Source organism: Macaca mulatta, chromosome 2 (assembly GCF_049350105.2).
Source record: "Macaca mulatta isolate MMU2019108-1 chromosome 2, T2T-MMU8v2.0, whole genome shotgun sequence".
Taxonomy (NCBI): domain Eukaryota; kingdom Metazoa; phylum Chordata; class Mammalia; order Primates; family Cercopithecidae; genus Macaca; species Macaca mulatta.
In genome coordinates, this window is record NC_133407.1 from 63,473,837 (window position 1) to 63,487,587 (window position 13,751).

At 35.2% G+C, this 13,751-nt stretch overlaps 1 protein-coding gene across 8 annotated transcripts in view; it reads right to left on the bottom strand.

The window, feature by feature from the left end:
* The window catches only part of IFT80 (intraflagellar transport 80), a 140,291-nt gene that overhangs the window by 47,809 nt on the left and 78,731 nt on the right, over positions 1 to 13,751 (bottom strand). For all 8 annotated transcript variants that reach the window (XR_013413625.1, XM_077991616.1, XM_077991620.1 and 5 more), the window contains 3 exons: positions 8,571 to 8,689; positions 4,815 to 4,889; positions 1,812 to 1,975 (listed from right to left, as the gene is read on the bottom strand). Coding sequence is in view for 7 of the 8 variants with exons in the window: in XM_077991616.1 (XP_077847742.1) it covers positions 1,812 to 1,975; positions 4,815 to 4,889; positions 8,571 to 8,689 (358 nt within the window). In the remaining variant the exon portion in view is untranslated. The remainder of the gene's footprint in view (positions 1 to 1,811; positions 1,976 to 4,814; positions 4,890 to 8,570; positions 8,690 to 13,751) is intronic.

Genomic DNA, 13,751 nt, shown 5'->3' on the forward strand with positions numbered 1-13,751 from the left:
AGAAAGAAACTATAACTATACTTTTAAGCCTTAATGTCAAAATTCCTAAGGACCTGATAGGATGGGTTGTGCCTTCACTACATCTGGAGATTGGGGGTTTAATAGTGAATGCAGCTTTATTGGCTGGTAGAGGAAACAGCCTGTTTGCTCTGTACAAATGGATAGGAGAAATAATAGCTGAGAGTAAAGAAATGAATAAATGGGTTATGCGATAAGTAAAATACTACATTAATGCTTCAAAAGAGGCTCAGAGCAAAAGAATGATATTGTTTCTTAGCTTAATTATAGCTGATACATGAGAAGATGAAGCCATATATTGCTGAGACCTCTCCTACTTGGAACTTGACAAACTTGAATGGAATCCTGCAAACCTCAGAGGTCTAAACTTGAAGACAACTTGGTCACAAAACATGATGATGGACTGGACTAATTATTTTGTTTTTTGTTTTTTGGGTTTTTTTGTTTGTTTGTTTTTTTGAGACGGAGTCTCACTCTGTCGCCCAGGCTGGAGTGCAGTGGCGTGATCTTGGCTCACTGCAAGCTCCGCCTCCCAGGTTCACGCTGTTCTCTAGCCTCAGCCTCCTGAGTAGCTGGGACTACAGGCACCCGCCACCACGCCCACCTAATTTTTTGTATTCTAGTAGAGACAGAGTTTCACCATGTTATCCAGGATGGTCTCCATATCCTGACCTCGTGATCCGCCCACCTCGGCCTCCCAAAGTGCTGGGATTACAGGTGTGAGTCACTGTGCCTGGCCCAGACTGGACTAATTATTAATGACTAGTAGAACTCTAGTAATGTGCTAGTGTCTTCTGACTCCTATTTTACAATATGATATAACACTGGAATTGTTGGTAACAGTATAAATACTGATAGTGATGATCGAATGTACTGGGAATGGAATTAAAAGCCTCCTATCTCTACCCAATATTGATTCCTCCAAACATTAGGCATACTCATGCTGGACCTATTGACAGGAATGATCCTTTTGCCGTAAGGGATCCATGGTCATAGACCAGGGGGTGATCTGTAGTTGAATAAATAATTTGTCTGGTCTTTGTCCTGGGCTCCTGGCAGGTAGCTTCAAAAATGCTTGGGATTTTCTGAGTGATAGAGGTGTCTTTGTTATCCTAATAAGGTGACTCTGGTGAGCCCCTAGATAGCTTCAGGATAGCGGCTGGTCACCAGAAAGACCAATCTCATGTTCAGAGAGTTGAGCACTTTTCAGCCCTCCACCCCACCAGCAACCTCTTGAGAAGGGACCTGGAAACTGAGTGCAATCACATACTTATATTTATTTATGAATACTAATGTGGCCTAGATTTTTAAACAGAAAATTTAACTTATTCATACCTTTCTTTCAATTAACTTAAAATATGAATTTAAAAATATAAACAAATTAAATAGTTCAATGAAGTGCAATATTTACTATGTTACCAAATGAAGAAAAAGGGAATATTTAAAAAGATCAAAAACTTAAACATTAATATATGTTTTTAGGACCACAACATTAAATTCAAACTCTCTACCAACAGCTACGCAGCTACGATAAAGATTTTTTCCTTATTACTGATCTTTGATGTTGTGACAATATCTATTTGTCCCATTAACTGGATATAGTATGACAACTTTAGCTGTTTAATTAACTCATGTTTTGAAAACAAATTAGAAAGCTCATAATTCTTTTTCTATAAAGTTGATGTATTGGTAGAAAATGTAAGTTAATTTATGAAAATTTTATAGTGTTAACAAATTTTATAGTTTTAACAAATTTTCATATTTGACAGGAAAAATTATAAAAATGTACTTACTTTTTTCATCAGCTTTGTCTCTTATTGCTATGGTATCATTACTCAAAGATACAGTCTGTGCATTCAGAATATCTGTTCTCATTCCAGGAAATTTTGGAGATGAAATAAAGCGCCCTTCATATGAATATAAATAGATACTACTACCATCTACAAGAAGAAAATGTCTAAAAAATAAAGAATAGAAATAGATTCTCAAATAGGAATATATTATATTTTCGTTTTTATATTACAGAATAGTTTATCCTTGGGAAAAAAAATCTAAATCTTACAATTAATATAAATGTGTAGATATATAAGGAATAAAACATTTCAAACACTGAAAACCAGCATTGGTTGTTTTGGTTTGTTTTCTCGGTTTTTGTTTTATTATGAAGTAGAAGAAGAAAAATGAAAAGGTCCATAATCATCACCCTATACACTAAAATTTTGACTTCTTTTACATTATACCCACAATTCATTTCCTTTCCTAAAGAAGATTCTATACAAAGACAATCAAAAAATCTTAGAGTTTACAATATAGTCATGTTAATGCCAGGTGCTATTTGTTTCATGAAACAGTCTTAATACATATTTTATAACTAAAGATTATGCTAAAAATAATTAAAGATTAAATAGTGGTTAAAGTCTAAAGTAGTGAAAATGACTAAAAAAATTAACATTAGGGCAAGCATTTATTAAAATAAGGTAGTTGTGACTTTAAAATCATATGGTGACTATCAGTATGTATTCATATCTAAAAACTCATATTTTTTTGCCACAGGGTCAGATTCATCTGCTATATTGACAACCATATTTAAGGCATAGGGCTCTCTGTTGTTACTTTTTTATTAACTCGAAACATAAATATTTTATGGCTGTTATATTTTTCCTTTGAAAATTTATGAATATTGTACAAAATAATTCAAGCAATACAGAGAAAACAAAAGACCTCTTGAGATCCTACCTCCATAGAGATAACTATGGCAATAGTATATTGCTTTACTAACTCACTCATTCCCCGATACACATTTGTTTCAAATTATTCACTGTTTTAAAGAATGTCTACAGTGTATATACACCTCCATATGTCTGCCCTACTTATTTCCTTAGTTCAGCTTCTAGAAATGCAATTACTGGATTAAAGAGCATACATTTAAAATGTTTAAATATATATTGTTATACTGCCCTTTGAAAAGTTGTATTGATTTACACACATACTATGGCTATATGGGTGTGCCTGTTTCCTTAATGCTGAAGACATTATTACTTTTCAAAATCTTATGTTTAATGTTTTAAATATCCTTGATTCAGAATTGGTTCTTGATTTAGGAATTGCTAATTGTTCTTTTTTTGCTATGGAAACAAAAAGGAAATAAACACCAAAACCAATGAAAAATTAGTATCTAATGAACACCAACTATATACACTTTAATTAATACTTGAGGATTGGTAGGTAGTTTATTTAATTGAAGGGTTGGGCCCTTACACACTGGTGTATGGTCATACATATTGGTTTATGAAAACAATACTTGCTAAACTTGACAAAGTGACATATATTAGTATATATTCCTTTGTCTCCGTACTAAAAGTATTTTTGTTTCCAAATAAGACACTATAGCTTTTAACCTACTTGTGAGTAAACACCCTGTTTCAAGGGGCAAACATCTCTAATTGCATAAATAAGACCAATGATAGGCAGTGACTAAATTTTTTGGCTATTTATGCCATTAATATATGTCTTTATTAAGAGTATACTCAATAAATACATTTATAAATAATGTATAAATGAATTTATTTGGAACTGTTAGAGTAAAAAGCATTTCAGATATATGTTTTTTAGATAGCTGACATTTTACCTTTTAAATGACAAAAATGACTTAAAAAATTTATGGTATAACTAAACAATTCATATATTTCAATTTCATTAAATAGATAACATAAAATTTGATATGACACTTCATTGGTCACTCAAGGTCATCAATACGGTGATCACATTTTTCACTATTTAACTGATAACTTTGATACTCATAAGAATCTGTTGGTGTGCAGAATCCTTATACTACTCAGCTACACAGTTCTGTGCTTTTAGTTTTCTCCATGTTCCCTTGCCAGGCAACCACTTTTCTTCCTGTCATTGTGCCAGCCTCTAGCAGTCCACCAGTACCATTCTTCTTCTGGTTTTCTATTTATAAAAAGCTGTGGGCTAGAAAAGCTGATAATAAACACTATTAAGAGCTGCCTACATGATGAGTAAAGGGATGAGGAATAAAGCGCATGGTTTTGGGGCAAATGTTTTATGGGTAGATATTTTAGGTAACTGTCGATTATATTTTCACAATTTTTAACAAGCTTTATTGGGTTGTAGCTAAGTCCTCCTCTGATGCAGTAGGCTATTGCTGTACGCAAGAGACTAATTGACAGTTTTCATGGAAAAGCGTAGGTTCTTGACTAATAGCTATTCCTAATTTACTCCAGTTAATTGCCTGGCATTTCTTAGTCCTGTATACACTGAATGTCTTAGTAGAGAAAACTAGTTTTCAAACTTCAGGTCACAGCCCAGTAGGCCCATGAAACCAAAGAGTTTCAACCAATATTTAAAACAAAGCAGAACAGAAAATAGGGGGGCCATGAGGTAAAAATTCTTTACTAGTTATCTACCTAGGTTGCTCCCATTCTCTCATGTCATCACTCGGATATTTACTTGTAATGAGTTTATTCTCATCATTTAAAATAAATAGCTTTAAAATTTGTTTCAATTTCTAATACTGTAAATACTGATATATTTAACCCACATATAACCCTCAGTAATTTTCTAAGAATGTTAAGAAATTCAGAGACTAAAATGTTTCAGAATCACTGATTTAAAAAACTTTATTCTTTTCTTTTTATTCTAAAATGTATAATAGAAACAGATTTGTTCTAAATGATTAGTATATCATTCTTTTAATTGGATGTTTTTATTAAAGAGTGCTTTAATGCTATTTATTTTAACCCCAGATCCAACAGTTAAACATAATAAATTACCTTTCTGCCTGCAGAATTAAACTAACAGTTCCTTCTTTGAGATCAAATATAATTGGTGTGTTCCAGTTCTTCGTGCTAAAAGACAAGTAAAATGGATATGTATTAACATTTAAAATAGCAAATACTTTTAAATAAGTAGATAGGTATTCATTTTAAATAAAGTGACTTTAGTTTCATAGTAATTATATACATACTTCTATTACAGCATTTGGTGCATTGTTCTGAAATTATTCCTTGATGTGTCTGTGTCCCCAACTAAAAAGCAGAGACTCTGTATCTCCAGCAATTAGCACATAATGGGAATCCAATAAATGTTTACTGGAGGTATTACAACATGTGAATTGGGGAATTCTAAGTTTGAGTTCTGCCATTTATCGGCTCTGTGAGTTTGGGCAAGTCATCTAATGATTCTCATTAAAAAAAACAGCAGCAGCATGGCATAATGAAGAGATGATAGCTTTTTGTTAGACATATCTGGATTAGAAATATGGCTTCACCACCTGTCAGCCACTTGATCTTAAGCTTAACCTGCTAAGCATTAGTTTCCTTATTTGTAAAATGGGGATAATGATGACTTACATAGTGTCTGGCAAACTACCTGTTATAAAGCAGGTACCAGGCAAACAGAAACTAATAACAGTAATATGATGAACATGATTATTTTTCCTGCAGACCTCCCAATGTTATTGTTGGGTTGAAATGAAAATATTTCTGTGAAGCATTCTGTAAACTCTAAAATACTATATAAATGTAAGCCATGAACATGCTTATTGAATAAATTGATTAATAAATGAACAAGCAAATCATTTTGTTTTTATAGGGTAACATCAATCAAAGATTTGGGTGGGTAAAGAGAACATTTACAAACAGAAAAACTCATCCTTAAATAATAAAAGTTGTTCCACAGTTTAAAATAAGTTTTATTATTTCTATATATTCTGAATTTCAGTAACTTTCATAAAGCCGATTCTCTAAATCAGATTAAATCTCATGTTCAAATCCAGAAGATGGAGGAGGGAAGGGGAAGGAAGCAGTGAGTAAGCAAACAGGTAGGCAACTAATCTTGACTAATGTAAAGATTCTGATAATAATTTCAGTAAGTAAATACATGGACAAGGCAAAATAACAAATAAAGAACTGCTAATAATTAGTGATTATTAATTACTGATTATTAATTAGTCTGGGGTTCATAGATATGATAAAGATATATGCTTTTGCACTTTAGAAAAAAATCACAAAATACTTTATTAATTAACCTTCATTCTTTGTCAAGAAAGTTGATAAGAAAAATAGTGATTATGTGAGGGTTTTTTTAATGCCCCCTAAGAAAATATCTGAGATTCCTGACAACTGAGAGATACATAAATGCCATGGAAATATAGACTCCCTAAGCTATAAATGCTGAATAGAACAAGAATATTAATATAATTATCTGAAAAATCAAATGAAAATTTAATATAGAATGCTTATATATTGTTTTCTTTTTCTGCAACTTCTTTTCATATAAACTAGTAAACTACTTGCATGTCTGTTTTTATAATTATATTTTTATTACTAAAAAAGAGCCAACAGTTATTAAGAACTTGGATTCAAATCCCCACTTTCCTTTAGTAACAAAGTCAATAATCTGATGTAAGGCAAGTTATCTAATCATTCTCTATGTCCTTTAGCTTCAGCTTTCAAATCAGAATAATAATAAACATGAAAGACAGTGTAACAGTTGCTCAATAAATGACAGTCATTATTATCTAAAATGCTAGTAGGCTTTTAAAACTTTATGAAATATGTTTTCGTGGTGATTCATTCCCACTACTGCATCCTGGCATTTCATAACCACTGCTGCATCCTGGTATTAATATTTTGTACCTTAATAAATGTCTTGACAATCAAAGAGGGGAGGCAAGGTTCAAACAGAAAAGAAGAAAAGCAATCTTAAATTTGCCGCACATTAACTTGTAAGGGAGGCCGGGCGCGGTGGCTCACGCCTGTAATCCCAGCACTTTGGGAGGCCGAGGTGGGCGGATCACGAGGTCAGGAGATCGAGACCATCCTAGCTAACACGGTGAAACCCCGTCTCTACTAAAAATACAAAAAAATTAGCCGGGCGTGGTGGCTGGCGCCTGTAGTCCCAGCTACTCGGGAGGCTGAGGCAGGAGAATGGCGTGAACCCGGGAGGCGGAGCTTGAGGTGAGCTGAGATCGTGCCACTGCACTCCAGCCTGGGCCACAGAGAGAGACCCCTCTCAGAAAAAAAAACAAAAAACAAAAAACTTGTAAGGGAAAAGTAGAATGACCAAAAAAAAATTAATAGCTGCTAAACTTTGGGTATTTTTAAAGGCAACTTCTCTAATACATGTAACACCTAATGATACTAATCCTACAGATTCAAACATTATGTCCTTGCCACTATAACTAGTAGAATAATGGGGAAGTTATTATGGGGAAATTAAGAGCCTTATCTTCCCTCAAACAAACAAATAAACACTAAACTGAAGAGATCTCTGTTCTCCCCTGCCCCATGAAAATTAATTATTCAAACACCTATCTGCATTAAAGTGATTGTATGGTTTTCTCACATTCTATAATCCCTTCCCCACATCTCAGCTGCTTAACTTGGTATCTTTTTTGAATTTTCCCAAATTCTTACTGTTCCTCTTTTGCTCTCATGTAAGAAAAAAAAAAAAAAAAAAAAACTCACATAAAATTAAATTGCTTATTTCTTTATCCACTCACCTCTGTTTCTTCTATTTCATTACTTCAGATTTGGCTATTTGTCCCAAATTGCAGATTCTGATTAGTAGCAGGTTTATATATAGTGAGTGGGAATTTTAAAATATATAGTTGTAGCAGTTGTTAATTAAATACCTTTGTGTTGTGTACTATTAGACTTTAGGATACCAAGATGATGCTATACTTTACATATTTTAATTCATTTATTAATTCAAAAGTATTTATTAAGTACTCACAACACATTGGGCACTGTGCTAGGTGCTAGACATATAGTGGTGAATGAGACACATATAGTCTCCATCTCAATTGTATATTCAGTGACTAAACTATAACTACGTAATGTTACAAATAATAAGGACAAAATTTTTAAAAAATCCTTAACTATTTCTAACTCTTGAAAGCATCATAGTGGTTACATGAGTTTTTTGGATAGTTGAGGAATCAACTGGTAGCATGCTAGAGCCAGCTTGTACTAGTTACTAAGTTTTCAAGAATTTTGTAAGCCAACTGTTAAATAAAGCCATTATTTATTATTTGACACAGGGTCTCACTCTGTTGTCCAGGCTGGAGTGCAGTGGTAGGGTCACAGCTCACTGCACCCTAGACCTCCTTGGCTCAAGCAATCCTCCAGTCCCAGCCTCCTGAGAAGCTAGGACCACAGTGCGCACCACCATGCCCAGCTAATTCAAAAAATTTTTGTAGAGATGGGGTCTCACTGTGCTGCTTATGCTAGTCTCAAGCTCCTGGACTCAAGCAATCCTCCTGCTTTGGTCTCCAAAAGTACTGGGGTTACAAGCATGAGCCATTGCACCTCGCCTGACTATTAACTGTTGATGTACAAACCTTATTAGATCTATTTTCACTGCTCTATGTTCACTTTCTCTCACTTCCTGGTTTGAGGTAGTTCAGGATAGCTGAGGTTTCGAGAAAGTTAAGCTTAAACCAAACCACGCTGATGTGAAATCCTGAAAATAAACTCCTCAGCATAGACAAAACTCTGAATTTTTAAGAAATGCAAGATGCTTACGAGAACACGTAACATTGAAGAGACGTTGAAACAACTAAGTGTGCGTAGTTCAAAGATGCTTTAATGACTCTATCACGGAATTCCAGTAAATCCACTGCATCATTAAGAACATTACGAACCTAAACAAGGAAAAAAAAATGCCAACAAACATCATTAAAACATATTCAAATTTTATTTACATAAGTTAGCAAAATTTTGAAACACAAAAAAATTCAATGCACTACTGATTATCTAATCATATAAAAAAGAATTTAATAGAAACTAGGCATAAGGTAGTATACCTAATATTAAAAAAACCAACCAACAAAGTAGAGATACAGAAAATCTCTTAGAAATAAGTAGAAAAAGACCACAGAGATTTCTAACTTGCAAGCCAAACTTAATGATGTAGCAATGGAGTGATATAAAAAATATTCCAACACTGAGATATAGTCAAAGGAGGGTGGCATATTGAAGTTGGAAAGATTCTATGTGATTTCTGCCCAAAATGGTAAGAATATCTCTTTTTGGGGTTAGATTTTACTTAAAAATATACATTCTAAAAGAAGAGACATAATTGCTTTAAAAATCAAAAGTGGGGTAGGAGGTACTGGTAAACAAACCAATTGCATGGTGAAGAAGCCAAGCTGCAAGGAATGGGGAAAGGTATTTTCATATGCAAAAACACAGAGACAGTGTCTAAAAAAGCCAAGCAGCAACTAACAGAGAGAGATTTGCTTATGACAGTCAGATTTATCATAAAAGTTTGTAACAGACTATTTTGCAAGGATTTTAATATTTGGCAGTATTGGACAAAAATCTTGAAGTTGACGAACAAAGTGCAAGAAATTAAAAAAAACGTTGAGCAAATTAAATTTACCTAATCTCTGCCCAATACCAGAATGGGTATGGCAGCACAGTAAGAGGTGAAAAATAGAGGAAAAAAACGTAATTATACCTACAAATTAATACTGCTTTAAGTTCTCCTCAAAATGTTACCATTTTTCTAAATATAATGTGACAATTATAATATTAATGAACAATGAAAGGGTATGGAAAGAAAAACAGGAAGGTAAATCTAACTTCTTATAAGTACTTCAAAGAAGTACTTATGCCTACCAGGCACTGCCATGATCTAAATGTTTGTGTCTTCAAAATTCATATTTTGAAACCTAATCACCAGTATGACAGTATCAGCAGGTGGAGCCTTTGGAAGGTTATGAGCCCTTATGAATGGGATTAGTGCTCTTATAAAAGAGGCCCCAGAGAGCTGCCTTGCGCATTGCACCAAGCAAGGACACAGCAAGAAGGCACCATATATGAATTAGAAAGTGGGCCCTTGCCAGACCCTAAATCTGCTGGCACCTTGATCTTGGACTCCCAGCTTCCAAAACTGTGAGAAATAAACTTCTGTTGTTTATAAGCTACCCAGATTATGGTATTTTGTTACAGCAGACCAAACAGAATAAACAGGTATGTTATTTTTTTTTTTTTTACTATCTGCTGTCTAACTCCCATCTCCACCAAAATATTGACCCAGCAATCTCATTTCTAGAGTTCCATCCCAAAGATAAACAAGCAAAACTATAAAATACCGTATGCACAGACTATCACTGCAGCACTATTAGTAATAACAAAAGACCGGAAATAGCCCAAATGTCTATTGATAAGGGACAGGTTGTATAAACTGATATAGTCACACATATAGAGACATAAAGTGTCTATACATACAGCTATAAAAAGGAATGAGGAAGATCTATAGATGTCCATGAGATGTAGTAAAGTAAAAAAATGTGGCCGGGCGCGGTGGCTCACGCCTGTAATCCCAGCACTTTGGGAGGCCAAGACGGGCAGATCACGAGGTCAGGAGATTAAGACCATCCTGGTTAACACGGTGAAACTCCGTCTCTACTAAAAATACACAAAATTAGCCGGGCGTGGTGGTGGGTGCCTGTAGTCCCAGCTACTCGGGAGGCTGAGGCAGGAGAATGGCGTGAACCCAGGAGGCGGAGCTTGCAGTGAGCCAAGATCGTGCTATTGCACTCCAGCCTGGGTGACAGAGTAAGACTCCGTCTCAAAAAAAAAAAAAAAAAAAAAAAAGGCAAGATGCAGAACAGCGTGTATAGTATGATACCTTTTATCTAAGAAACGGAAGAATATGAAGATATGGACTTGCTCACATTTAAAAAAAATGAGAAATCTTAAACAGTATTCAGTAATATATTATTAGAATAATATTAATATTGTTATTTTCAAACTATATTTGGGGATATAATATTTTTAGGAACCAAAATTTTCTGGTCAGAGAAGTGTTGCTCTTAAAAAAATCAAGAGTAAAACCCTATAATCTTAAATTTAAATTAGAAACCTCAGCATAAACTTGTGATGTATTTTTATCTGTCAAAAACAAAAACATTTCTTCCCAGTGTAGGCTCAAGTACAAAGAAAAAAGAAAAAAAAATTTGTCTAGAAGTAATGATTAAATCAGTAGCAATGAACACACGTTATTTACAGATCTGACTGTGGTCTGTACAAAAGAAGCCTGAAACATCTTGTCATACCAGAAAGCAAGGAAGCTATTGAAATCAGTCAAAAGAACATAGGAGCCAACTGGCCAAAGATGAGACAATTTGAGCATTATAGAGAATAACCACGATGGGTTGAAACACACAGAAAATGTTAAAATCTACAAGTTTATAATGATAACATCAATGACAACAAAAAAGAAATTTACTGGGCATGCTAGGAAACCAACTTATTTGAAAATTGGCAAATAGGAAAATCCGCATTTGTTACCATTCCCCATAGGGTAACCTAATGGTTGAGGAGGCAAACAAAGTCTTTCATACGAGAATTCTAGCTAATAAATGTGGAAGGAATGATAGAATTACAATGTTACTATTTCACAACCCCCAATGAAAAAAAAGGTCTAAACAACTATCATTAATGGCAGCTAAAGGCATTAAGGTAAAAAACCCAGTGGGAAACTATATGATAGATGAATCAGGTTTCTAATACCTGAACACACTGATCAAATCTTAACATCACTAAAAGAGAGACAAGCAGACATATGTGCCTCCTGATTTAATGCAACAGGAAGTGCACAGCATCGCCTAAGGCTCTAATCCAATAACCAGTCTAGAGGAAACACAGGATAAATGAACATATTAATTGTAATCAAGGCTGGGCATGGTGGCTTGTGCCTTTATTCCCAGCACTTTGGGTGGCTGAGGTGGGCAGAGTTCAAAACCAGCCCAGGCAACAAAGTGAGACCCTGTCTCTACAACAAACAAACAAAAAAAATTAGCTAGGCGTGGTAGCAGACGCCTGTGGTCCCAGCTACTCGGGAGGCTGAAGTGGGAGGATCGTTTGAGCTTGGGAGGGCAAGACTACCGTGAGCCGTGACTGTGCCTCTGCACTCTAGCCTGGGTGATAAAGTGAGAACATGTCTTGAAAAAATAAATACATAAATAAGTAAATAAAAATAAATAAATAAATGCAATCATACCACAAAGATGTAATCAGTCAAATACAGAATGTGGGAAATTCAACAGAATAACCTGGTTCCTTTAACAAATAAATTGTAAGTAAATAAATAAGAAGAAGTTGTTTCAGATTTTAAAAGACTTAAGAGACAAATTAATTAAATGCAATGTGGGGCTTTATTTCCTGATAAAAACAAACCAACTAGAAAAATATATTTAGAAAATAATTGGAGAAATGTGATTTGTTACTGTAGAAAGACGTTAGGAAAAGACTGGGGAAATGTGAATGTTACTATGGTAATGTTAAAATGAAAATAGTTCTTATCTTTCAGACTGTTTAAAAAGAACTTAAAAAACAATTCCAGAACTAGTGGTGAAGAAAAAGACATGAATATTTTTGCTCACCTCTTCAAGGCGTAGGAGGAATGACTGTAAAGAGGGGAGTAGTCTGATATCAAGTGTTTCAAAGGAGCTAGAGTTTTTTAGGGAAGAGGAGGTTATAATGGTCTAGAATCAGCAAGGAGGAGTAAGGAAGACATCTAACCAGATCCGGTGATATGCAGCGCATCAAAGAAAAACACCTCTACTTGAGAAGGCTGGAGGAAAAACACTGCTCTCAGTAGTCGGCTGCTTTTTGTTTGTTTGTTTTGAGACGGAGTCTCGCACTGTCTCCTGGGCTGGAGTGCTATAGCGTGATCTCCGGCTCACTGCAACCTCCGCGTCCCAGGTTCAAGCTGGGACTCTTCCGCCTCAGCCTCCTGAGTAGCTGGGATTACAGGCGTGTGCCACCACACCCGGCTAATTTTTTTGTATTTTTAGTACAGACGGCGTTTCACCGTGTAAGCCAGGATGGCCTCAATCTCCTGACCTCATGATCCGCCTGCCTTGGCCTCCCAAAGTGCTGGGATTACAGGCGTGAGCTACCGTGCCAGGCCAGTAGTCAGCTGTTGTTAATTATCACAAGAATGCTTTTAGTGAAAGGGCTGAGCTTTGTCTGCAAGGCCACAGCTATATGACTGCAGGTTGTGTACTGCACAACTCTGGGTCTATGTGAATGGTGCCCTCTGGAATTGAACAGGCCGCTGACTGCAGGTGGTGTCTTCAAATTTCCTAGGCCTACAACTACACATATGAAGCCCCATGTAGCAGGCGGCTGTAGAATTTTTAGGTCTCCTTTCAGGATGGAGAGAAAGGAGCTACCTCATAGACCCGCAGGCTCTGATTTCAAACAGAAACTTGAATCTAGTCCCTTGTCTCACTTCAAGTATTAATACTTTCAGTTTCCTTAGCCAGCAGGAGCAACTTTCCTCACTGCCTTTCCCTGCCTGCTTCTGGACCTGGAGTAGGTCTGAGACTCCACACTGCATTTTTGTTCTGTTTCTGGTCCACAGAGATCTTTATCTTGTTTTTGAGGCCAGATGAGTCTTTTATATATCTACATATTTAAATCTTTTGGTGCCAAAAGTATGTCTCTTTCTTCCATGTATGAATTAACACCATTTTTGTGAGAAGTCTGAGCTCCCAGAGATTTTGTTTTTTAAAGATCCAAAATGCCATCTTCTAGAAACAGTTTAAAGCTAATAGAATGATATAAAAATGTTAAAGGGAAGTTATATGTTAGTTTCTTTATAGCAACATGCTATCTAGTCAAACTGCTTGCAAACTTTCCTAAACAAACAGGTTTAAGAAAATTCAACATTTAAAAATCCAATTGTAT